Source organism: Meleagris gallopavo, chromosome 7, assembly GCF_905368555.1.
Source record: "Meleagris gallopavo chromosome 7, MGAL_WU_HG_1.1, whole genome shotgun sequence".
Taxonomy (NCBI): domain Eukaryota; kingdom Metazoa; phylum Chordata; class Aves; order Galliformes; family Phasianidae; genus Meleagris; species Meleagris gallopavo.
Genome location: NC_139410.1, coordinates 30,791,483 through 30,818,994, shown reverse-complemented (window position 1 = coordinate 30,818,994; position 27,512 = coordinate 30,791,483). Strand labels below are relative to the sequence as shown.

Here is a 27,512-nt window from a genome sequence, read left to right as displayed (position 1 = left end):
GAAAATAATTCCTACGGAAGCATCATTTCTACCACTGTCCATTCAATATGTTTCCAGAGATTTTTAACAAATGAAATCTTCCTTTTATGACCAATTATGTGCATCTAATTTGAAAACTGCAAACACCCTAATGGCTATTACGGTCCATAACCACTTCTGCCATTTCCATTAAAATCCTATTTATTATTGGTGAAAACTTCTTCAGCTACTGAATGGAAAAAGCAATTATGTTACTTCTTTTGAAATAATAAAACTGAATGCACTCATTAAAGTTACAGCAATTCCATTTCCTTCTCTTTTGCTGTCCGTTTCTATCCAGGAATGTTTTCACTCAAAATGATTCAATTAGAATCCTGGCTCCAATTAAAAAGAAAACTGGAAAAAAGCCCTTATGAAGGCATAAGATTGTGCTATGGATAAATCTTCTGCCTCGCCTCTCAATAGACGGGGATTTGAGAGGCAGTTAAAAATAGGGAAAAGGATTCAGTAATAAGAGCACACCCATGCAAAACAGGTGGAAGTCGTAATTGCTAACTCCCTGACCAGGAAAGAGAGCAGGCTTTGCGGTGAAATACTCCCATTTGTATTTCAGCCATTTAGTTACCATCTTGGGTACTGCCATCATGAATGTGTCTGCAAGTAGGGTTTTCTAAAAAAATCTGGCAAGTGAAAATTAAAAGCACACTCACCTGAAAATGCTACTGACACATCTCAGTGAGTTTTCTTACCTGTCCAATGCTATTCCCTCGTTCTTACCCACTGAATTCCATTTTTAAACCCATTTAAACCAATTTTAAGACTTTTTCCTTTTCGAGTTCTAATCCTCTGGACCGAGGAAGTTTGTAACAGAAGTGATGATAAAAGCTCTTATCCACATGACTGTGCATTCAGCCATTGTAGAATTAGATACATTAGGAGATGGAAAAAACCCTTCTAACTGAGAAAAGAAAAAAGGTAAAAACTGTGGTGCACCAGGAGAGCAACCATTCCGCTGCTGGCACATGGAGAGAGAGGGTTGCAGCAATGGAACTCAGATACCAAGGTACTTGTAAGCAGGAGAATGAGAGAAGACCAAGGGATGTGATGCTGCTTACTCCAGAATGGGAAGATGTGCGAACCAGCCGCTAGCACCAGGGATGCTGCAACCAGCAGCGATGTGCAGCTCATAAAATTAGGCTGAATGTTGGCATGTAGCTCACAGAGGAAGAAGAGCTTGTAACTAGGAACTGGTTAGCAATGGAAAAGGTTCTTAGAGAAAGCAGGAAAGCTGCAGCTGTGGGGTTTGCAGGAGACAGCACAGGGGATGCCTGGGGCAAGCAGTTCACCGCTGAGCCCCACAGGCTCGAGCTGGAAAGTAGCAGCCACAGCTCTGAGTTAAAGATCTGAGCTCGTGTGGAAGGGCTCGAAACCCTGAAATATTCATCAAGCTATTTTAATTAAAGACGTAATTTCCTTTTATATTCTCTGCTTAACAACTTTCTAACAAAATGCAAATGGCAAGATCACAGAATAAAAATCGCGATTTTCCTTTAAAGAGGAACTAACAACCATTATGTTTTTATTTACATCTTATTTCCCCACAGTGGGTTATCCAAACCATTTAAAATCACTGCATTCACAATGGTCAGATGGTGTTTGCCTCATTTCTCCTATCTCTTCCTGTGAAAAAAATCATGAAAGAAATTTTGCCTAAGAACTTCTGTTGAAATGTCTCTTGGGTGCAATCACTGCAGTGGATCTCTTAAAGCTCTGTGGTTTATTTCCTCACTCTATAAACATTACCTAGGTGCTCCATTGCCGCTCAAGGAGCAGAAAAACTCCACCTGTCTTTTCTCTCTAAATACCTTATTTTTTACTCCCTATGCAGAACAGAAACTCCACGCATCTAAATTCATTTGCTTCCAACACAAACTCCAGAGTAGAAAAAGCAATACTAGCTCTTTCTTTAATTTCCTAATGATTTTTTCCTTAATTTTGCAATGAATTAGCCACAAGTCTGTCTCCTCTGCTCTGCAGCATTAAATGTTATGAAAATTAAAACAAAATGTGTGCTGAAAATTGGAAATAAGAAATAATTACTTGGGGATATTTACACGGCAGTGTGTAACTCAGGTTAAGTCCCATCATTTATCTGACAAGGTCACTTTCCTAAGTGACAAGGCATAGGTTTAGTTGCTTTTATACTATTTAACACAGCTGTAGGAGAGAAATTATACCAGACTGGAAAGTATTTATTTAGAAAAGTACAACTTCCCCTGGCATTCACTTGCCTCAATAAAGGAAATACATCCTGGGGGGAAACATCTTTTTCCAATATGTTGCCAGTAGCTTTAATCCTAGGAACACCAAGCATTTAACCAGTACTATACACCTTTCCATAACAGTGCAGCAACTGGTACGAGGAAGCCTGCTATGTAACACAAAATCAGTGTCAGGCTCCAGCCAGCATCCAGAGCAGATGCTGCACAGAACCACAGCTGCAACAGGCAAAATGCGTTACACGTCTCCGCAGGCTCAGTGCAGGCAGGGAAGAGATCTACTTTACTCATCATCATTTATAAAAATCAATATATTCGCCTTCGGCTGCTGTGTACCAGAACCATGTTAGATGTCAGAGCCACATACACAGCAGCACCGCATCGTGTTTGAATGCATTGTTCCATAAAATAAAACCTGGGCAAGAGAAAGGCACCATCCATTAAAATACATCACAGCAAACCAAGTTACTGGAAGAAAAGGACAAAATAAAAATGTCAGCAGCATTGCTTGAGTTAAGAAACACGCGAAAGCATACATCTAGCAACACTAAATCTTGATCTGTATGATATTTAAATTATTTTTCCCTTTGAAATTGTTTATGGTACTTCAGAGGGCCCTTCACACGCTCTCCAAGAAAGCCAGAAAAGCAGAATGTTTTTCTGAGTGAACAGGAGAAGAGCAGAGCCAGTAACAGCACACACAGCTGATTTGCTGTGGATTATTTCTGAGAAGTGTGCATGTAAGTCCTACAGTTTGGCTTTATCAAAAAGTGGGCAATTATTTGTTTGGCGAAGGGAAGCAGAATCAGTGTTTACTACTCCATATTCCCACAGCTTGTTTGCTATCATCCTTTGGTTTCCTGTGTCTAATTTGAGGATTAACCCTATTCTCACAAACGCCAAAGAGAAACTCATGGTGATTTCAAAAGTATTGCAGCCTGTCAACATTTGGGAAGGAAAGCTGCATGATACTCATCTGTGAAGTACCACCTATGAGTGGGTACATCAGTAACGGCTTCTCTATTGATACTACCATTAGTAGTATTTATAGCCAACTGGAAGATAAAGAAGAAGCTGAAGGGAAGGTTTCTGTTGTTGTTTCTTGCTTTCTGCTGCTGGAAACACACAAGAGGCCACAGCTACAAAACTGGTGAAAAGGTACCTCCATCCCCTGTGTTTGGTATCAGAATTCAAGGTAGGTTTCACAGATGTTTATTGTCTGTACATTCACAGAATAGTTACCTTCAGCTTTTGAATCATACATGTGTACAGCCTGATCTGCTCAAGTTAGTTTTCTACTCAGTGTATAACACTTACCTTGTCTGTGAAGCAAAAGATGACCCAGACTGAACTAAGCTTGTGTTTGACTATGTGGTTTTATTTCTTTAATGAGGTTTGACACCCCCAGCAAGGAACTCACAGAAGAGCTCCACTACTGCAGGGCACTGAAGACTTCAGTTGGCTCGGTCCCTGCAGATGCCCAGCTCTGGCTTAGGACGCAAAGCAAGTATTTGCTCCTTAAATGCATTACCAACCATCAATTCTTTAACTAGTCTTTAGGATTTGGATGAGCATTTCAGGATCAGGAATATGAGGCATGCCTCTACTTGTAGTAGCACATCTCTTTGCAGACTGTGCAGTCTGAGTGCTGAAGAGAAAAACACCTTCAGGCATTACACAGGACAAACTGCTCCATTAATCATGCTAAAAGCCACAAGGAAGTTACAGCTTGCTTTCGCACTATTTATTTTAGTGAGTGATTGAACACTCCAAAAAAAATTTTAAGTCCATTCAGCAACATGAACATTAACCCTCCAAAATGGATTTTGAAGGAAAAATAAACTTTGGAATGAATAGTATTCCTAGAGTGTTGTTTTTAAAATATTATCTATGAATTATTCATTTATGTTAAGAGAGCACAGTTTTACAACAGGGCTAAAAACTCAGCAAAAAAAGAATGCCACTAATCCAAATATTAAGCTTCCTCTGTAACATGTTTTGATTTCTGAAATCCATCTGAAGAGACAATTTAATGGAAGTTACAAACTTTTTTCTTTTTGACCTTCAGTGAATTTGGTTTAAATATTCCCCGTATGTCTGATGCAATCTACAAGCCCGGGAAATAATATCATGAGCGTATCTGGGATACAATCTTCAATGCACTTCCTCGTATCAACATTGAAAGTTTTGTTTAACTCATATAGAAGTAAGGAAGGCCCTAATCCTTTTGCTTTTTCTACTTAGGTGTGCAGTATGGACTATGTAAAACTTTGCTGAAGTTTCTGGAGTCACTCAGGGGTCTGTGGTCACAGGGCGGAGACAGCAGCATATAGTAACTCAAGAACTATATTCTTACTGTTTTTTTCTTCAATTTGATTTCATTATGTAGCTAAAAGTAATATGAAAAGCTTTTTATTTGATTACTTATCTCTTTATCAGGAATCCTGTAACTCCCTGGCACTTCTGCTAACTCTAAGCACTCACTTTATCTGGGAGGGGTTACTGTTTCCTATGGCTGAATTCTGAAAGTTTAAATTAAATAACAAAATAATCATTGAGGCTGAAAAAGACCACTAAGGTCAGCTAGTCCAATTGTCAACCCATCACCACCGTGCCCACTAAGCCAGGTCCCACCTTCAGGCATCTATCTACTTGTTTCCTTTGAAAACAGCCTGTTACATCTCCATAACCCGTACGGGCTGCTGGAAGCAAGTCAAATGTTGAATTTCTATGGTGTGTGGTAGGAGGGGAAGGCCAGGAGGGCACTCACCGCCGGAGCCACACGTCTGGGAGCACTGCGACCAGGCCGACCACGCCGACAGCCGGCAGTCCACCACGCACTGCACCACGCACTCGCTGCTCGTCTCCACCGGCTTCTCCAGGCGACGCTGTCGGCGAGCAACAAAACGCACACGTAAGCCATAACCAGGGCGACATCATGCTGCTGAGGGGCAGAAAATTAGGAGAATTCAATTAATGTTTGCCCGTCTCTCCGCGGCGCGCGGCTTCTCTCTTCACCTGCTCGCAGTGCCGTGCACTGACCGTCTCCCCATCGCTGCGCACGCAGCTCAGGAGCCGCTTCCGAACTCCTCGCCCGCACGTCGCGTTCCCGTTGAGCTGGCACGTGCTCCAGGCTGCAGGCACAAGACACAGCACTCTGCTGTAACTCGCCTTTGAGTTATACTTCACCATGTTATCTCGCATCGAACCCAAGAAGAAAGCACACAAAAGGAAGTTGCTCTTCAGTAAAAGCGAGGCTCAGATTTGAAGCTCAGTGCTTCGCACGCAGATAATCCTGAACAAAACCAGTACACCACGGTGCACAGAAAACTGTTAAATGCTGATAAAGCGTATCAATTAAACCCAGTTGGTGCGTTTGCAGGGCTGTATTGTCAGAAGGAAAGCTTCACTTTGATAAAGTAGCTGTGGAAGTTTCTGAAAAGCAACTATAATTTCATCCGTTTTATGTCTCAAAGCAAAGCTTCCCATTATTTTAAATGGAGCTCAAGTACTCGTGAACTAAAACAGGCATTACTAGGAGGACAGAATTCATATCATACTGCTTGTCCAAAATTGTGAGGAGCAGTATGCAAGCAAAGCAAAATAAGCCATAAAAGACCATTTAAAATAAACAAAAAACATAACACACACAACTAAAATTTCCATACACCAGCAAGAAATAGGAAGCATACCAGCAGAAAACATACTACTTTGTCTTCCACCTTTGATAAACACCAATGCATAACTGTTCTTCATTTCTGAAATACGGTGCTAAAAAAAGGTTTCATCATCATGCTGTTTGTATTTCTCGGGCTCAGTTTGTAATCAGGTGTAACAGTTTCTGCAGTTTCTCCTCTCCCTCCCCAACAGCCTACAAGTTCATCTCAGATCTCTTAGTATCTTTCTCAATGATCTGAGTTAGTCAAAACAAAAGAGCTTGCACTTTTCTTTTTGCTAGTTCATATGAAACAGATCTAATTGCTCCTGACTAAGGTCAAAACAATGTATTTTGCTTTCAATATCCTATGCCACCCAGATAAGCTATATCTCCTCCAGATCAGATTTCAGTTGGGTATTATTGCCTTCCCTGGAATCACACGTTACATTCTCTTGTAACTGGAGCTCTGCACATAGTTCTGCTAATGACCAAGCAAAGAAAGAGATCCCATTTGACTTGTTCTATTTCCAGCACACCCACAATGATAACTGCTAAAATCCTACATTTATCCATTAGCCTGCAGAAATGTAGGCATGTAATTAGTGTTAGTGAAATTAGCGATGTCTGCAAGTAAGCCTTGTAATGACAAGGCTGTAACCAACACAACAAGCAAACATAACTAACAACACAACTGGAGAAAGCCTTTAAGGACCTGGGTCTTTTACATAAAGATAATTAAGAAAGCAAAACATCAGTTTAATGTGCACTGTAATTGGTGTCCCTTCCTGGAAAGAATAGATTGGAAAATTATACCTACCTGTTAGATTGTACTGATACTGGAAGCAGTTTTGGTTAAGAATACATGGTTTCATTTGTGAATCTTCAGGACAGGGCTTTCTACTGACGGGAGATCTTAGCACTTGCCGAGATCGGGTTTGCACAGTACTTGGATCACACACCTGCATACAGAAGAGATGGACAGCACAAGAGACCCCGGTGAATACACAGACACTGGCTGCTGGGGCTGTCACAAGCACATGCACAGTGCTGAGAGTTGTGCTGACAAGATGGCGTGACTTCTTACAGCCTGTGACGTGATACGCTGATGTCAGGCTGGTTATAACCCAGGATTTTGCTGTTCACATAGTCACATGAATATGAACCAACTGAGGTCTATTTCCATTTGTCCTTGTGCATCACAGGCACTGCAGATGTGTGTTCTTACCAGCCTTCCATCCCTACTTCTGGTTTCCATTTCAGTTGTGCTCTTAGCAACAGTGACCAAATGCTTCCAGTTTTACAACATCCCCTTCACGGTGGGGACAGCACCTGCTCATCATCCAGCCTCCAGAACGTGAGGGACATAAGCTTCTTCTCAGTTCACGCAGAGGTGCCACTCACTTCTGCCCACACATGACTTCAGTTTCTCCCCTTGGCTTAGTTGATCTTTGGTTTGGACCAGAGAGAGCTGTGTCACTGCTGTGTGCCCAGCTTAGCTGTTACGCCCACATCACACTGCCTGGGGAGGATGGAGTCACAGTGCTGAAAATTAAATGGCTGTGGCAGCGATCAGGGCTAATTGGTGGTTAAAAGCACTACAGACAGCTGTTTTGTCTCATTAAATGATCTCATAAAAAAGTATAAATAGGCTTATTCTGAAGCTAGGGTGATTATGGAAGTATGTAATGGCCTTTTTGGCTGTAAGGCTGGGACAGAACACCAGCCTCGAGGGCTCTGGCCTACTGAGGCTCAGCAGAGCTCTTCCACAGTCCCACAAAGCGGGCAAGTCAGAGTGGTCCCAGCAAACCGAATGGAAATGAATCCCAATTAAATAAATCTCTATTATCCAGAGGCATTTACTGAACAAGATGACCTATTTAATTCCTAACAGTTTCTCATTAGGACCAAAGATTGCTCCGGAACAGCAAAGAAAATGAAGAAACAAAACATGTAGAAACATATTTTCATAAGTGATTGATTGAGAATTTAAGACATGATTTTTCTATAGAGTCTTTTAAATAAAATAAAATAAAAAACTAACAGCTTAAAGCCACAGGCTTATTATCATGCTACGAAGTGCTGTCAAACACTGAACCTTGCATGGGTGAAAGTATGGATAATTCCTGTACTGTGAATATTAAACAGAGATGTCGTGGCACTGCAGCATAAAATCTCAGACTGCTGTAAACTGGATTAGTAGCACAGATGATAGCTTAACAAAACAGAATAAATATCAGAACAAACAGGAAAAGTTCTGGTCTGGTTTTAAAACAGAGTTGTCAAGTTGTGTATCCCTTAATGCTTATATTACATGAAGAAAATTGTATTATGTTCTGATTGCTGACACACACCTTGTCAAACCATTTTAAATGATAATTTTATTTGAATATCCACGCTCATCTAAAACAACTAATTGTTCTCAGCTGACTGAAAATTAAACTTGCGCTAAGTGTTTACAAATAGTTAATGGCCTTCTCCACAACTAGTCTGCTTATCCTCACAGTAATAGCTTAAGTGACTTGACCATTTAAAACTAACAAAAAAAATCAAAGCAGGTATTTCTATAGCTACTGCTAATTAATATTCTTCTGCATTTTTATCAAAGGAAAAGAAATAAATCAGTGAACACTGGGAAAGAAGTTCAGTTTGTGCCAGCTCCAAAATACCTTCCTTTGCTCCCTTTCCAAAAACAACCCACCTGTAGGCAGACAATGTGCATAATTTGTAGATAAGTAACTGCTTTTAATAAAACAGTATTGTCTAGCACGCATCCTGCTGTGCACAATTACAGGGCCTTGATGCAGTTCAGCACTGTGTGGTGCTCATGCTGTTGCAGCCACTCAGCAGTCCTGGCTAGCCAGGCAATTTTCCCTCTCGGATGTTCTTTTAGTGGAACAGTGAAACAGCCCTGACTCCAACAGGTTGAGATATACCTCACATTTGCCAGGATCTAAACAAATGAGGAGTTTACTGCAGATCTGAAGCTGGCATTCTCACTGCACTGATGAGCCACCTTGTTGAGGAGCCAGGGTTGATATGATAAGCAACTCACTTTTACCTGTTCTGAATAATAAAGAATCTCTGTCAGAAAAGTGTTCATTTAATCAAGCCGAGGACCTGGGAAACATGCAAAAATTCAAAGTCTGCAAACTGTAACTAATATCCTGTAATATTATTTGTTGAGTTTCTCTTTACGTCAATTGAGAAGTCAATTTAGTTTTATAATTGATTTTCTGGCCTTACTCTTTCAAGTTAACTATGTAAAAAATTGAACCAAATATACATGGAACTGAATAAGCGGCAGGAGGGAACGGCTAGCAAAGAAAAAGATGAAAGCTGGAATTTTCAAAGGAGCAAGAGGGAGCCGAGCATCCAACCACTGTGGAATCTCAATAGGGTTGGGTGCACAACTCCTGCAGGACTCCACAAAAATCCCAGGCTGGAAAAATTAAATACTTACTATATAGCAAAGAATAAGGAATGGCTCTGGAAACCCAAAGTAGTTAGGGAATGTAAACAGCAAAAGTTAAAGAAGAGAGATTGTTTCTTGTGGGGAAATACTGAGAGCATTAACAAGAAATAAAGAAACACAGTTACAGAGCTAATCAAGACCTGGGCAAGACTACAGAAGGGCTTGATTCTGCGTATTCTCATAGATGTAGAAAAGGACAGTCAACCTGACTATTCAAAAATAATATTCCATGTGAAATAGTACAGGTGTCATTCCATCAGTGAGTGGTGCTCCTCAGGTGTTGGTACTGGGGCTGGCACTACCTAACATTTCGTCCTGAGGAAGAGGATTTGGAAGTGCTGGTTGATGAAAAATTCAACATGAGCCAGCAATGTGCGCTTGCAGCTTGGAAAGCCAACTGTATGCTGGGCTGCATCAAAAAAGGGGTGGGTGGCCAGCAGGGCAAGGGAGTAAATTCTTCTCTACTTTGGCCCTGTAAGTATCTGGAGTACCGTGTCCAGACCTTGGGCCTCCAGCACAAGAATGACGTGGAACTGTTGGAGCAGGTCCAGAGGAGGCCACAAAGATGCTCAGAGGGCTGGAGCAACTCTCCTACAAAGAAAAGTTGAAAGAGATAGTCTTGTTCAGCCTGGAGAAGAGAAGGCTCCAGGGAAACCTCATTGCAGCCTTCCAATATCTGAAAGAGGCCTGCCCAAAAGTTGGGAAGGGATTTCTTACAAGGGCACGTAGAGAAAAGAAAAGGGGTAAAGGTTTTAAACTGAAAAAGGATAGATTTCTTACCCCACTAGGAAACCAAGTTTATTCTCACAAGCATATATGAATCTACTTTATTTTTTTTAATAAAGAGAAAGCACATCAGCCCTTTTCTAAGCACTTTCATTTCCAATTCCTCTCTTTCCATTAAACAATGTGGTACTTTAAAAGACATTATTTTACTTCATGTCATTCCACTAATAAATAAATACTATTTTTACTAACTGTAGATTTAGCTTTTCATTATTATTTCATTATTATTTTTTCATAAAGTTGGACATTCCCTCTTGTAAGCAGTTGGGTTTGTGCTCAGCATCAGCCAATGCAGTATATACAGCAAAAGGAAAATGAAAGAAGAAAAGGTGCAGTCAGTATCACTGTTCAGAGACAGGCAGGTATGTACAGTTACAGTGTACAGTTGTGGGAATTAAATTTTGACTTGTTTTTTTTAGATCATCTCCTTACAATCATGCTATTTATTTCTATGCCTGTGGGAGGATTTGGCGTGTAACAGCTAGCTTAAATTGGGCATCACAGAAATCTTTCTACCCTGAAAGTCAAGGTGACAGATTTAGACTGATTTATTAAGGTAGATTTAGACTGTGTCAGAGCTAGAAGATGGCCAAACGGAGTGCAATGCAGAAGCTGAAGCTCTCCATGCCATGCTTGTATGGATCTCACTGATCTGTGATGTGATCCAGACAGAGCAGCTCTTGCACACAGCTCAGGTGTAAGAAATGAGACAAGAAAGTGGGCTCAAATTCTGCCTCTGACTTGAGTGTAAAGGGCTCCAAAGACACCTCCAGCAAACTGCAACGAGAACAGCTCTGGAGAGATGCCAGACCGCAGGAAACCAAGGCTCTTCTCTGCCAAAAGGTTGGGTCTACAACAAAGGACAACTTAGTCTTGCTTCTATGTGAGAATCATGAGAGCTTACTGTCTGCTTGGCCAATGGAAAACCTTTGTCTAATTTCTATCTCTATTCAGGGTAACTGAATCTACTTTCTGCACCACCCAGGCTACGTACAGGTTAGAGATTTCTGGATCAAAGAAGGAGAATGAATATGGATGTTGACTGGCAATAAATATAAGAGGGAAAACAAGAAATGCTGTGATGCATGAAAGCAGAAGGTACAGATGTTGTAACTTTATGTACCCTCAAGGTTAAGCGCCAACCAATTTTGGCACTTAGCTTTACAGACAGTGTTGGTTGTTGGATTTATTCCAGATTCTTCCTCGATGACTGTAAGCAATGGAGTGTGCAATTCAGGCACGTGCTTCCTTTGATGTAACTGGTAGGAATGGAATTAATTTCTAGATGGTAATAATAACGGGCACGTAACTCAAGTCACAATTCGTATCTTACAAATCATACAGCATATCTTAGAGCATAAGGACATCATACACTGACAGTAAGTTTCTTTACATGCGTAACTCGACTGTCCCCTACTTTACTGCATTACATCTCACTGTTTTCATTATTCTTTTATATCAATTGTGAAAAAGTTGAGTTTGAGCCCAGCATCTACAGACAAGATTATATAAATGATAACAAAAAGAAAACATCCTGAGGCACTGGGAGATACATATCACGTTAAGGGAGGAATGAATTGGTGTCTTTCCTAAAGGACTATTCACTTGAGAAACTATAAAAGCCATCTTCTTGATTCTATAGAGGAATTCTTGGCATTATATCTACTGCATTTTTAGTATTTCTTTTAGCCAGTCACATTTTTCTAGCATGATCACTTGACACTCTTTTAAGCTAATATGAGAAGTGAAGGATATAAACATACACAAAGAATGTACCCAGCCTTTGCTCCAGACAATAATAGAACAGACGAAGTATAGTTAGTTTGCTCTGGAAGAAAAGGATGCAAAATAAAATAAAACCATAAGGTTATGAAATCTAAGCTCTTGAGTAAGGGTTGTTAATGCTGCACATTAATATATTCTATCAGATTTTCTTTGTGGTGGATTTAAAAAGCTGTCCACTGATCTAGGCTTTCACATGCATCATAATTGTTCAGCGTAAAGGTTGTAACCCAACAGAAAGCCCTTTAAGCTGCTTTATTTATCAAACAGCTTGTATAAAGCACGCTGCTCTATAAATAGCTGGCCACATTATATTTAAAAGTCTATTCATAAGGAAACATGCAACCTCAAACTAAGGGAAATGCGTTGGCAGCAACAAGGTTTAACTATTTTTAACACTGCAATGAACCACTGTATTGTTCATGCAGACATGGATGTTTCAGAACGATTTAACAATCCCCTTACAGTAACACGAGCAGTCCTTTGAAATGAAAATGCATTTATATAGACTTTCTTTTTGAGATGTATCTAAGTTCTGAAACTCACTTGCATACTTACATAATCATTATTTATTTTATAAACATTTTTAATAAAGGTTAATAAAATAAACCAACAAATCTAAAAATATATATATAAATCACTAACTTTTTGATAAAACCATCCAAAAAAAATCAGGTCATACCTATGGACAAGGAACAGTGTACGTTCATCCAGGAAGGCCTTGGGCCAGCACGATTCTTATTCTTGACTTAAATAAATTATCCCTTGGTCTAGAAATTAAACTCTATTCAATCGTCATTCTTCAGTCCAATACCCATAATACAGGCCCTCTGCCATGCCTACATGTGAAGTTACCAGTTGAGATGAAGATCCAGTAACGCATGCAACGAACCGCAAAATCTACAAATGAGTCCTCGATTTCTTTTCCAATTGGCTTAGGGGGAAAGCACTTCCAAACCATAACAACTCAGACTCACACCTGAGATGAAAGTCACTGTGAAACCTGTGAGTCAGCTGTATTGCCTGCTGCCACTTTTAGTACAAGCAGTTATCTGAATATTGCACACACCTCACAGATTCAGGAGAATAATAAATCAGTTGTTACAAGTCCTGAGCACTGTAAATGGCTATTGATCCAGGAGGAAAATGCTCACTGAAATAGGGACAGCTGCTCTCATTCGCTTGACATGTAACCTCCTCTAATTAACTAATTTCAGACCTCTTAGAATTTGCTGCTAGGAAAACCAACAGCTGAGGCAAACAAGAAGGCCACTCAGATCTGACAGTAGGGCTGTGACTGCTATCCACAAGGTAGCAGACAGCTAACAAAAAAAAATATTGAGGTAATTATTTCAGGGACTTGTAGCACAACTCACATATTAACTCATTTTAAGAATGCTTTGATGAATTCAATTCAAGTCAATTAATTACATTTCCAAGTCAGATGAAGACAAAGTCAAGACACTGCAGGTAGTGCATGTTATTCGATCACTGAATATTTAACAGAGATGATAGGATTTCAGCTTCCAGATTGTTTAGCTGGGTCTTTGAGCAATCAAGTGATGATGTCTGACTAAACACGCTATTGTAGCCGGAATGAATATGAATCTCTGAAGCAAAATGCAAGTCAATCTAATTTGCCCATGTTTTTTTTTTTTTCTAACTAACTAGCAAGCTTCAGACTGTTATTTTAATGGCTTTAAAGCCTTGATATTTAACTTACATGGGTGTTACTTAGCGACAAAGAAGAAAACTTTATGAGCCAAAAAATAGTCTTCAATCAGAGAGAAAACCATTTTGAATTTCTTTTTACAATAGAGAATGTGAGAGTAAAAGAGAAGCTTTAAATCAGTAATTATGAGTTTCTTGAATCCAGCAAAGAGACAGAACCTCAAAAGTAATCTCGAGGTATTACATTTCAGACAGTTGCATTTCTGGGTCACAGCAAAGTGCCATTAGAGGAAATATAATTTATATTTGTATAGCAATGTTAAATAGCAGCATAATCAAGATGCAAAAATTGCAATTCGATTGAAAAATCTACATAAAGGAATAGTGGCAGCACCTTAAACTAAGAAAAATACCCCTACAAAGAATAATATTTAAAAGTAAAAGGAATCAAGAAACCAAAAGGAATACAACAACAGCTGCATGCTTTTGTAGAAAGAAGTATTGAAGAAAATACTTCCTATTGACAGAGCAGTCACCACCTTTATGAGTCATTGATTTCAATATGATTCAGGATCATTTACTATCTTGAAAGTAGAAAATCCACATGGGAAGAGTACTGCTACAAGATAAAACAGAAGTAATAAAGTAGTACCCCAGAAAGTATCCAGAGTACAGTGACATATTGACAAAGGGTAAACTGGATAATCTAAAAGGCCTTTTTATATTTGGCTGATAAGGCTTAGTTATTCCACTATCAGGATGAATTTATTATCAACACTATAAAATTGGAACAGAGCACCAAAGTGACTGGAAAAGAATTCTCACATGACCAAATCTTAGGTAAATATCTTGAATCAAAGAGCTACTCAGTCAAAGACGATGCTGAAATTGGAGTTGCTCATTTCTTACAAACTGGAATTTGTCAAGTTTCATAAATCCTCTTTATCTCCTGTAAGCCAAACACGGCCAGAGATACAGGAGGATTTCCCAGAATGCTCTTTGGCAGATGCCTCACAAGAGTTCTAGGTCTAAAATAACGCCAACGATTTTGAAATGAAATGTAAATGTGTTCGAAAGAAAAGTAACAAGGCTGTATGGTTTGTCTTTTCTGTTTAGGCATGATGTGATCCTTCAAAAGTTTTGAGTTACCTGGGGAGCTATAAGGAGCCATACTTAGGAAATGTATTTTCAGTGAGTGTACAAAACACAAAAAGTGTTTTATACATTCTCTGAAAATGGGCATTTACTTGCAGCATGAGGTGAATCGGAAATCATGCAGGTGTTTATCAGCTACTGAGTAAAATTCCCTCAAAAAAATTGAACAGGCAATCCTAAGGAGCTAGAGGCTCTACATACACCACCTTATTCATGTGGTTTTGGGGATTCCATGGCAAGAGATTTGATGCAGACTGGAGGCACAACAGGTCTGACCAAAATGATGTTTGGTTCCAGATGCAAACTTTCATATTTGGATGGTTTTTTGCAGTGCCCCCGTGCAAGGCCCAGATCCAACCTCTCAGCTATAATGGAGTTATCCAATTGACTATACGTAGCTCTTCTCTTAAAGATGAAATGAGAAACTCCCCTGACTCCATTGCCTTTGTAACTCCATTCACTGTGTTCACCAGTGCATGGCCATTCTTGGCTGCCACCTTTTCCCTGTGACAACTAAGGAGACTGAGACTTGCTTTAATCATCCTTGTGCTGGCAGTGCCTCACTCCTGGTCATTCAGTTACCCTCAATCCCTGCCCCATGTACAGAATGAATAAACACCATTTTCACAGAAGGGTCATTTTGCACGTATAGCAAATCCAGTGCTTGCCTTAGAGTTAGTAAGCATCTGCAGTCTGGGAGGAACTATGCTGTGTGGCCCTCTTAAAACCAAAGGAACACAAACAGCCCGTGTAGCTATAAAAGTGAGACAGTGCTGCTGTAAACTCTTCAAAGGGAGGGTTTTATTTGTCTATAAAACTTCAAGCTGTTTATTGCTTTGTATCTGGACAGAACTATTTAAACACATGCTCTATCCATACACAGTCATCTCTGTTTCACAACAAAGCATTGCAGAACAGCTTGTGAAAGCATATTGTTCAGTTAATTGCATTGGCAGGCAGACGCCCTCGTATTTATGAATTAACATCTCCCATGGCAGAACGATGTACAAGGAGAAATGAGGACTGTGGCACTTGAGCCTGGAAGCACCAAAAGTTATGCCACCTGATGGAGTGTCATCTCATCAGGCTTGTTGTGGTCATCTCTCTGTGCTTCTGTGGGCTGCAGAGACTTCACCATTGTAGTAAAGGAGTCTTCCTCCAAAAACTCAAGGTGTCTTAAGGATATTAGGATGCCTCAAGCATTTCTTCATAACCAACTGTCACTAATGTGACTGAAAAATACCCAACGGCTTTGAGAATCTGCATTAGTTACTGCAAGCTGAAGTGAAGAAAATCTATTTCTGAAAACAAGTTAATGGCAAAGAAACAGCCCAATGAGGGTGGGACTTTGAAAAGATCTGTATCAGCTGCAGGCGAATTCTAATTCATCGAAGCTGATCTGCTCAGGAGGAGGTGAATACAGGAAATGAAATGCAAGCTTTCATTTGACATGTTCTTACTGAGTATATCGATAGCCTACACAAAATATTACAGGAGGAAATTACCTATGTCAGCAGTACTACAAGTACCTGTCCAATAACCACTCGGACTTTTGGTAATGGCCTTGTTAACAGAGGGGCAATGAAAATTTCTGCCACTTAAGTATGTCACAAAGCCGCTTAGAATAGACCTAGCATCTATTTCAACACTAACCAGAGAGAAACAATAGCTTTCAAATTGCATGCCTTGAGGCCAGAGAGTTTTCACAGGGCAAAATTTGCAGCTTCTTTCCATCTTGGACAGTTAAAAAACCAAACAAACAACAGAGAGCATTTGGCAGTGGTTGCATAATTCAGAGAGCTTAGAGTATTTTGTGACATAACAAACTGTTCACACATCTTGCTGCCATGCCCTTGTTACTACTGCCTCAAATCTTCCTTCAGGGTTTTTGGAGGAGGAGATGCTATGCAGAAATACTGTCTTTTTGTGAAGAGAGAGCTGTAATTCCCTCCAGCCTAAGACCTGTCCGGAGGAGTGCCACCACCCCTAACCATGAGAGAGAGATATGCACCACACACAGAGCGCTCCCATAAGTAGGGGGACACAAACAGACACTTAACCACAACACAATGCCGATCCTGTCACCTGCTGTGCTTGTTTGGATCCTCATCTGTGAAAGGGTGAATTGAATTGTCACAAATACACTTATGTGTTTTACTAAGTAATTTTCTAGAGCTCAGTCTCTGTAGAAATAAAGAAACCTCCAGATTCAACCATGTTGGCAGTAGGATCCATTTAAATGTATTTACTTTGTTGTTAGAAATTACTTATTTCACACAATGGTTGAAGGACAAAGAATACAACATGAGGAACTTTCCACTGGAACCCCAGCCAGGCAAACCTACCTGCGGACACGTGCTCCATGGTCCCCAATCAGACACTGCACACTCATTGGGGCAGTACAAGCTGCACTTCCGAATTTCACTTGGGATTTCAGCCTTATTGCACAGGGTGTTGGGTACAGTTTCCCCTCCATGGTCTTCTGTAGTACTTACACACCTACACAGAAAGCAGAAATTTTTGTTTGAGTTTAATCAGCTTATTACAGAAGTGACGGATGTCAGCAGGTCTGCACAACTCCGGATAGGACACTGTATGTAACACAAAGCTGTATGCAGTAAGTCAAAATGATGAATTAATGGTGTTAACAAGCCAAATTGAAATGCTATGCACATGATGGACTTCTGTGATTCAGGTTTCAATAAATACTTTAAATAAATATTTAAAGCTTCGTACAAGGAGCTTTTAACTTTGATTGGAAGACACATGAATGAAGAGAAAATGACAACCAGAAAGAACAAACCTTTGTACTCCCATTAGTAACATCCTCACATTTGGAAATCACAGTATTTGCCAAGCCTAGGGAATGAATACTTACTGATAATGAACACCACTCCAGTTAACGCAGTGCTATTACTTAGGGAATATGTTAGCAATGAGAATATGGAGGTTATGCAGGTCAGGAGTGTGTTGTATCTGTATGGCATTTAGGTTAAAGAATTCTAATTTAAACATCATGCCTTCTTCATGAAAGAAATCTCAATCATAACACAAGGCTTCATCTCTCAGTGCTTTCCCTGTTAATCATCATACAGACACGCACGTTTCTTTTCATGTGAAATACTTGGACTTAACAACATACTCCTCACTGTCACTTAGCCAGTTGTTTCAGCTTTATGCAAGCATGTTTGAGCTCTTTATAATTTGCAATTGTGCTTCTGTCTTCACGCACCTGACTTTCCTCATTTGTATTCCTTCTCCACAGTGGAGGGAATTTTGTTCACTGTTGATTTTGCACGGAGACCACGGTTCGACTACCCAAGAATACTGATTGCACTCAGTGTAGCATGGGACTGCCTCGTACACCTGCCAGAAAAAAGAATCAAAACTATTCATTTGAACTATCCGGGTTAGCATCTCTGCAGAAACACCTCAGCCAAAAAAACAAAAGAGTACACTGAAAAACATCCTGCCTTCTGCTCCTAATGCTCTAAGGGTTGTCATATCTTTAAGTTCATTTATTCATTATTGACTTGCCAGGGGATTTCTAAGTATATGATAAACTGTAGTACGCACGCACCATTTTAGGATGCAGGATAAATAAGTTATTCTCTGAAGCCGGAGCAGGAATTCCATTACAATTTCATTTGCTCAGACTGCTCTCTCTATAATCTATCATGTCATTCACCGGGACCATGTGCACCGCATCATTTTCATGTTTCAAAAGGTACATGTTTAAAATCAGCACTCATTTGCCTGTGCTTCTAGCATATCCTGGTAAGTAATTTCACACAACCTACAAATTTCATCTTTATACACAAAACCATAACTGCTAGTGACTTTTCTCTAACATATCTCTCAATCAAACAGGACTGTGTATTCACCTGAACTACGGTATCTATGCAGAAAGAAAAATACAGCCAAATACTTAGCAAAATAACACAAAAGCTTGATAAACATTTCTTTTGATGCTCAGCATTCAATCTGGTTGAAGCAGCACACTGAGGAGCAGTACTTCAGCAGATTTCTAGGTTTAAACAAATGAATGTTTCAACAGTTCTGTTACTGTAATGAATAAAACTTACTTGTTTTGAACCAGTCTGTCTGCAGAAGCTGATCTGAAGATACAACGTTCTCTCTTGCTGCCCCTCAAAAATAGAGCCTACCTAAGATTTCTTCTTCTGCAAGCCAAAATTTCCATGGCCATGCTGCTGTCATCAGTACAAGTCTCACTGATAAAATAACCGTAGACTCATCCACCCCACCCCTCAAATAAAGAATTTCAGCTACACATTTTATTTACAGCTTCATTTTAAAATAACAGCTTATGACTATTCTTTTGTGGTCATAGCAATAACGAAATCTTATTTGCAATATTTTGCAGGTGAAGGATGGGGAGATTGAGAAACTGGCTTGAGAAGAGAACTAGTGCCTCATCAGCATGTTAACTTCCTATCAGATGAGAAGAAGGTAACTTGCTAAAGATATACAGGTATATTTATATGCTATGTAGCGCACATAGCAGCTAAGTCTCAGGTGTCAGCTATTCACTAATTAGCTGTGCAGTCACACTCATTAGCATGAAACGATGCACACAGGAGCAAAGTAAGGAAGCACCTGTGGGTGGGAGCTGTGCTCCCAACCCAGCCTGCAGGCACAGGGGGACATAGCAGTGTGTTGAGAAGCAGGCAGAGTCCCAACAGATTGGATGTGGAGACTCAGGGTATTTATCAGTATCTCTGCTCTACGAGGGGAAAAGCAGCCACACTGCCTGAATTGTCTGACTAAACACTGCTTTCTACAGGAGATATTTGTGAGAAATGTGTGCTTTAGGCATGAGCAGAGCTTTCCCTAAGGGTTGGAGGTGAACAACGTAACACCAGAATGCAAACACCATGAGTACCTCAGCACCCAGCCCAAAGCAAGGAGTGAGCTATAGCTGCTCCTGCACCAGGCCAGACCAAAGGCTTGGCACTGCTGCCTTGTGAGCACAGTCACCTCTCACCTTCTGCTTTACAGTCAGTTATATATGGAAAACCCATGCACCCATTTGCAGACAGTAGAGAACTAACATCAGGAATTTACAACACTTATATTTTGATGGTCAAAACATGTGATATTTGCCATTCGTAGCACATTTTTGTATAAGAAAACCAGCAGGGTTTGGGAAGGGATGGGATGCTACATGAACTAAAACCCACCTGAGGAAACATGCACAGGCAAAACAAAAAGACAATACACAGTTAACAGTGATGTGAAGTGATACTTCAAATGCACTCTCTTGGAAAGCAGGCAGGGCTGCAATAATAAAGCTGTTAATATAGCATTTGTATTCTGGTGCCTAGTCGAGTCAAGCCTGTGTGACCGCAAATGGAGCCTCATCTCTCTCCCTGGAGACAGCTGCAGCTTTGTACGAGATGAGCAGGGCACGCACACAGACAACGGCACACAGCACCAGCCACACGATATCAGCAGAGCCCAAAGGACCAACTCAAACGCTGCAGCTCCTGCTTCATGTGCTGGCCCCAAGGAGCCCACAAGCATGGCAGTCTGCAGCTGAGCTGCTCCTTACATCCACGTAAAGTTAGGACTCCCATCAAACCACCCTCCAGTGCAGAACCTCTCCCTAACCCACACCTGAGCCTCCTCAGATGTCCTGTCGCTGTCACCAGAGAGCAGAGCTCCCTGTGAGAGCTGCAGCCGCCCCTGCCTCTTCTCTCTGTGCCCAACAAACCCAAGGACCTCAGCTGCTCCTCACACACCTTGATCCTTTGCATGCTTCCCGTGGACTTCTCTTGGATTCAAGTTGATAGGCTCAGGCCAACACGCCTGAGTCAGAGCAGGCTGGGATATACCACTCCTCTTCCCAAGCACAAACACAACAGCTCCTGGGAAAACAACCCACTTAACGCTCACTGTTGCCAAACTTACACAAACCCACTATGCAGTGCACTAAGAAAACCCTTACGAGTGAACATCCCACATCGGTGCAGAGCTGCATGGCTGCACTGCATCTCCTGAAGGACAGCAGGTAGAACAGGATGGAGGGATGAGCAGAGGGCTCTGTAACTCAGCACTGCTCGCTGTATCACTCTCTGTAACCACAACTAATCTGAGATATATTAACACCTGAGTCCTAAAACCAAATTGATAGGCATGGTCCAAAGGAATTAAGGGCAAGAAAGATAGAAGTTGTTTTTTAGGAGACAAACTGCTGTAATTTTGCTCTGAAAAAAAAAAAAAAAAAAGCCAGTTCTCATTTACTCTAATGCAAACCCTAAGTTCTTCCTAAAGTATCTTGAAGTTGGATACCTACACAACATACAGAAATTAGCATTTGCATGTACCTGCTGTTAATCTATTTCTTTTTTTTTTAATAGCTGATACTTACCTTTTAATGAAAGGTCCAAACATCTAACCACATGAGAACTTTTATGTAATTAACAGCACCCTGAAATGCATTTATTTACATGTAGGTCAGTAATAACAGTGATCTCCCAAAGGACATAGAGAAAAAAAGTACAGTTGCCAAACTGATGTGATTCATTAAAAGAAATTCCTAGCTGTATTTTGGGTAGCTTTCCTGAGGAGCACCTGCAGCTTAAACCAGAACAAGGTTCAACACTTCTGAAAATCACAGCAACTTCATATTCCAGTGAACATCAAGATTTATTGTCCCTCAAGGTAAATATTGACTCTGGTTTTCCCTCAGTCAATATTTTAGTTTTCAAGACAGTAAATCTCAGTGTTCACCTCAACTAAAGTCAATATCTGCTTATTATATTAGAACAACCAAACTGATCACTGTAGCAGTTGCCTGAGACACTGAGGACTACCTCTGTGCTATTCATTTCTAATAAAAATGGGCTAAATTCATTGCTAACGTAAGTCCATTTCACATCACTGCCCTTATACCAAGGCTACATTAGATCTAATACATTGAAACAGCCTGAACCGAAGAAATAACAACCTATTTTTGAGCTACAGACCACCACAAATAACACTAAAACCCTGTGAGGGCTAAAAAAAAAATCATGTAGAAAAGAGAGTTGATTTTCTCTGGTTTGGAAAGACGCTTCTTAGTAATGAAATTCAAATGTAGATATTAAAAACGCTCCTACTGAGGCTTGCCAGCAATTTGCCCACTTTCAATACTTTTTGCATGGCCATTTCTCTATTTCCTGAATACTGAAACTTCAAGAGGCAGCAGCACCGAGATGTCACCATGTGCAAACGACTCTCCTCGACTTACAGTTCAGGGCTGTGACTTGATGACACCTGGACTGCAGCCAGTGCTTCTCCTGCAGGCAGCCTGACACACATGGATTCAGAGCACAGTGGGAAACACAGCCACAGAGGCATCCCCCTATTACAATCACCTGCACATCTGACCTCTACCTTGCCTCCACCTTGTTCATCCAAATGTCTTTTTTTGGTGAGGTAGGTGATATTCCACCCAGAGATGACCTGAATAATCGTTGCACTGCCTAATACTGCCTTCGTGTTCCATTTAATCCGCAGCAGACATTTCCTAATAATGAGTTCATTTTACTTAATTCTTCAAAACTGACTTCAAAATAAAGTACATGCTTTGTTAATTACTTAAGTGCATGTCTGATTTGGCAGATCCAAGCACACATTTAAAAGCTTTACTAAACTAGCTGTGTGTCAGTATGACAAGTACTTGCACATTAACAAACACTACATCACAGAAATGAACTCATTAAAATTTTAACATTAAATAGTTCTCTTTAAAATGAAATTGATTTTAATTCATTCTAGTTTGCGCATTGATCACAATAGTTAGAAATATGCTAACTGCTCATCAGTATGAAAACCCATTTAACAATTGATTTTTAAGCAATTTGGATTTTGCAAAGCATCTGTTTCAGTGATGAACGCTTGCCTTGGGGCATTTGAACTCTGCAAATAGCCACCAACCTCAAAAGACACTGTTTAAGAACAACTTACAGCACGGAAGTTTGCAAAGATAAGCATATGTTTGATCCACTGAAAAGATGGGAGTTCTTGAAACTGTGTGCCTGTAACGTCTATAGAAATGCCAAAATTGTTGTGAAGCAAATTCAGCACTTTTAGTTTGCATTTGCACGCAAGGCAAAGCGATTAGTGTTTCTGACTTCCTTTATGGCAAGGAAAAAACGAAATCAATTAGAACTTCCATAGGGTTACAATAAACCTTCACTGGTGTTGAAGCAAGGCTATAGAAAACCTGAAACTGGTTTGTTGGTTTGTAGCTGACAAAAGGATGGGATCGATTTTATTCTAACATCTAAGCAGAACACATGAATTGCAACTCAGGGCAATAGCTACTCATGGAAAGACAGAAAGAAGTATTCATTCCCTGGCTCACGTTTGGAAGCTCCTACAGAAACAGACACTTCAGCATTACTTTAAATGACTGGCCATGGTGACAGCCTTCAATAACAGTGCCAAAAAATGATGGGTTTTCAGTGAGTAGGATGGGTAAAAACAATCATGAGTTCTCTGAAGTTTCCCTAGCTCTTGATTATCTATTTATAAGCCAACCCTCAAAACAGCTCAAGTTTAATCCTAATTTACACATGAGAAAAGTGAGGATGAAGAATTAAGTGATCTATTAGAGGCAGGAGAGGAAGCCCTCAGGGAACAGGGGACTGCAGCTGGAAATGCCCTATTTCTTGCACTAACTAGATGACAGCTTGAAATCAGATACTGAACTGTTCAGATAAAGACATTTCAGGATGGAACCATCAGAAAAAGAAGCAGTGCAAAATTCTGGCTGTAAAACGAGGCAAAATAAAAGAGAGACATTCAGAAAGCAGCAGAACATTTTTGCTGTGAATACATCTGGATGCTCCACATCCCCTCACCATGGCCTTCACATGCCTTTGTGATATCTAGTTCATTGCTACACTTGTGTAGGAACGCTGGCCTCCTAGTAAGTCACTTATTTTCTTCTAATGGATGATTAAATATGCAAAGACAGACACTGCTGTATTTCAAATTCCTAAGCGTAACGAATGGAAAATGTCTTGTTTAAAAAGTTAATTGAAGTAAGCTCTGCTGAAGCACCGTCATTACAGCAAATATCTAAAGAACTAACAAGTTGCTCAGCAAGGTTTATTAATTCATATTTACTATTACTAAGTGTTTTTACACTTTTCATGCAGCCACTAAGAACACTGGGATATAACATTGTGAAGCATGAGTGCTTCTTCCCAGAGATTAAAGCAAGAAGTTTGCGTAATTAAATGTGAGAAAATATGGGAGAAAACATTCTGTAAGCGGTTGTCCACCTCATTTAATTCTGGCTAGAAGCTGGGAGGCTCAGAACACCTCAGAGCCCTGGTGAGGAGGGGCAGCACCCAGCCCCAACCACATCCCAGACCCCTGAGATGCCACCTGAACCCCACGCTGTACAATGCTGGCAGGTCTGAACACGTGGGTGCTGGGATTCATTGTGGGACTAATTAGGCAGAGAGTGGGAGGATGGATAAACAACGAGGAGCACTCGAGGTTTCACTGTCCCCACAGTCCTCAGACTGAGCAGCAGAGCTCAGCACTGCGGATGACCTTGCAGGTACCTCGCAGGCACAGGGTTTTTCTACCTGAAATACTCAGGCAAGACAATTTACTCTCAGAATTATACCTCCAGAACTGAGATGTTAACATGGGAATGGGGCATACACTAATACAAGGGGCCGCTTCCTGTGACTTTGCTTTTTGTTTTAATTATATTGCTTCGATACCAAGAAAATACTGAATGCAAACAAGATATTAACAAAGGATATTGTACTGTGTTGTCAAACACAGGGGTCTAAACCAAGGCAGAAACTCACTAGTAATAGTGGTGCTGCTTTTTTTTTTTTTTTTGCTGATTCCAGAAGCTGTAAGTACTGCAGCTTCTGCTGTCTCCCTGTCACAAAGCAAGGTAAGCAGAGCAAATTTAAGTAGATATAAATAAATCAATGTCCTGCGTTTTCGAAACAGCACATTCTGCTGAAGCTGAAGGATAGTTTCAGGGGTAACAAATGAATGTGGCACCTCTGTGGATGAATCTGTAATGTGGTAATAATGTTGGATCCAGTTTTAAAGAGAGGAAGGGAAAAAAGCTGATTGATGCAGAACAACATCGAAGCCCCTTTTTACTAAATGAGAACAATCAGATAAGATGAAGACAGATTGCAACACCAACCTGAGCCTTTGTAGATGTCCATGTTAGCAGGGCGTGACAAGCAGAAAGGAAAGAAAATTATATATTCATTAGTTGAGCTGCTGTATGATAATACTGAGATTAAAAAAAAAGCAGAATATCTGCTTAAAATAGAATCGTTACAATGTAAGGTTGCATTCAATTCTTTGACTTCCCCATCTTTTGGAAAAGAAAAAAAAATCCCTCAAGTAGAAATCAGGCACTTATTTATGAGTGAATGAAGGCATGGCTATGGTGAGGAGTGAACCAGAGTTCATTCAGCCTCACCCAGCAATCCTCTGGAATTCCTCAGTGTCTCAAAATCAGAGCCTTAGGAGAAAAATAAATCTATGAAGCTTAATTTGGAATCTGCTCAGAAACCCCCCAATTACAGAATATCAATCACAACAGATATTAAAGGCTTTCAGACATTTAAATCTTAATTGGGTGCCACCATCCCTGTGAAGCCTGTGGATCCGCTGCGGAACGCAGAGCCCCACCAGCTGTGTGCCATCGGCTGCGACCGATCACCATGAATGCTATCAATATCTCAGAGTAGATTTCATTAAGGAAAAATAATTAAATGATAAAAATTCAATAACGCGGGCACACAGCGTGTACACAACCAACTGAAAACGACAGCTGTGTGGAGGTGGCTGAACGTCCCGAGCATCACCCACTGCCACTGTCCTGCCAAAGCAAAGCCCTTCTGCAGGTCAAACCCTGCCCCAGTGGGACTGAATGAGCCTTTGCCCGATTGAAAAGCCGAGTCATCTGTCACACAAAATGAAGTAAATGCTGCTACTAAACACAAACAGTCCCAAAGAAGCACTTTCTTTGCAGACATCTCTACAATAGGCAATTTGAAGAAAAGATCATCAGAGCTTACTGCTAAGCTAAAAACGATGCCTTGGAGACAAAGTTTCAGCCCTGGTCTTTCTCTTAAAAGAGATTTTAAATCATTTCAAGGTCTAGAAACTTCAAACTGATATTTGACCAGTCTATTTTCATGTCTTAAGCAAGACCGAATTAGTGTTGCAGAGCAGCCACTTGTCCTTACACTGGACTGACACAATTTTTTCACAGGAGATTTAAAACCGCTTAGCCGAAAAGAACAGAATGATTGATAGCCCTATAGGCAAGAAACAGAAGAGATTGGGAAGTGCCAGACAGCTGAAAGTCATATATGTTTTCTGAAACGCTTCCACGTGATCGCGCCGAAGGCTCAGACTGGAGACAACTGCCAAGTGCTCCAAGGGCTGCCCACGCTCACAGCCACAAACCACCCTGTTTCGGGGTCCTGCAAAAGCAGCAGCAGCAATGCAGACCAGCTCCTAACCTTACTGTTTCATTAGGATACGGCTGTCATTCTCCCCTCAGCCTCACTCAGCAGCAGGGCTGATTGCTCCTCATCACCATCGAGACAGAGCCGGAAACAGCTGCTCACAGGGAGAGCGGGACGGAGCTGATCGATGCGTGACGGATCCTAGGGCTGCAGATCACTCACAGCCTGATTAATAACCGGGCCTGGAAATTTCTTCTTAGAGAAGCGAGTTGCTCCAGAAGCCAGGATAGCTGACAGCCAGTTGCATCGCGTATTTATGGTGGCTGTCTTACTGCTGAGACAGGCGGATATTAGCGCTGTGTTTCGATGCAGCGTTAACTTGAGCAATTTTCTTGTCTAATTACAGGTGGCGCAAAGCTCCTGGCATGGCTGGGAAGAGGCCACCCTCATGCAAGCTGAAGTCAGGTTGCCGCATAGATGAAGGCAGCCACAGTCACAGCGCTGTAAACTCAGACACCCTGCAATTGCTGTGATCTGTGAGGGTCGTGGGGTTTTTTGATGTCTCTTGTAGGCAGATTCAGACAGAGTAGACACAGACATCCAAGAGCCTGGTTTTATTTACAAAATGCACGCATTTTAGAAGAGTGATTTCTGCAGAGAGAATCCTGATCTACCTGAGACCACTCTCCAGCAAGGACATCCATCATTAAACTAAAAGTTCCCTTTAAATCCTACCCAATCTCCTTTAGACACCAGAATATACATATGCTATCCCTGGAACTAAAAGATAGCAACAGAGTGCTAGCCACTCCTTGTAGGGTAACAAGCATATCTCTAGTTATAGTATCTTTCTTCAGCATTTCCATTTCTTTCTTTTAGATCAGAAAACATAAGTATTTCAGATTTCTACCACTGACCTGTATTTTGAGTTTATGTGTTTACACGGACCTATACAAATCCACAGGAGTCAATGGAAAGTCTTCTACTGGCTGCTTCTGTTGTGGGTCATGCTGGAGCAAGCATGAATTATCTGAACATTTACAGGTACACCAGTATCATGTTTAGAAAGAAAAAAAATATCAATCATAGTGAACTTCTGCTGCAGCACCTATTTATTTAAAATGTGTTTCAGGGATGCCTATATATAGCATAATTAATGAGAAGCTAGATAAAGAACAAATAGACATCTTTAGGATAAGTCTGACCACATATGATTACAGAATGCTAAGTATATACACAACCATGCTCTGCAA

The 27,512-nt window shown here is 40.7% G+C and overlaps 1 protein-coding gene across 3 annotated transcripts in view; it reads right to left on the bottom strand.

The window, feature by feature from the left end:
* The window catches only part of THSD7B (thrombospondin type 1 domain containing 7B), a 291,869-nt gene that overhangs the window by 15,943 nt on the left and 248,414 nt on the right, over positions 1-27,512 (bottom strand). For all 3 annotated transcript variants that reach the window (XM_085228059.1, XM_085228060.1, XM_085228061.1), the window contains exons 17-21: positions 18,015-18,148; positions 17,128-17,281; positions 6,734-6,875; positions 5,277-5,392; positions 5,029-5,146 (exon numbers count right to left, since the gene is read on the bottom strand). In XM_085228059.1, the coding sequence (XP_085084185.1) occupies positions 5,029-5,146; positions 5,277-5,392; positions 6,734-6,875; positions 17,128-17,281; positions 18,015-18,148 (664 nt within the window). The remainder of the gene's footprint in view (positions 1-5,028; positions 5,147-5,276; positions 5,393-6,733; positions 6,876-17,127; positions 17,282-18,014; positions 18,149-27,512) is intronic.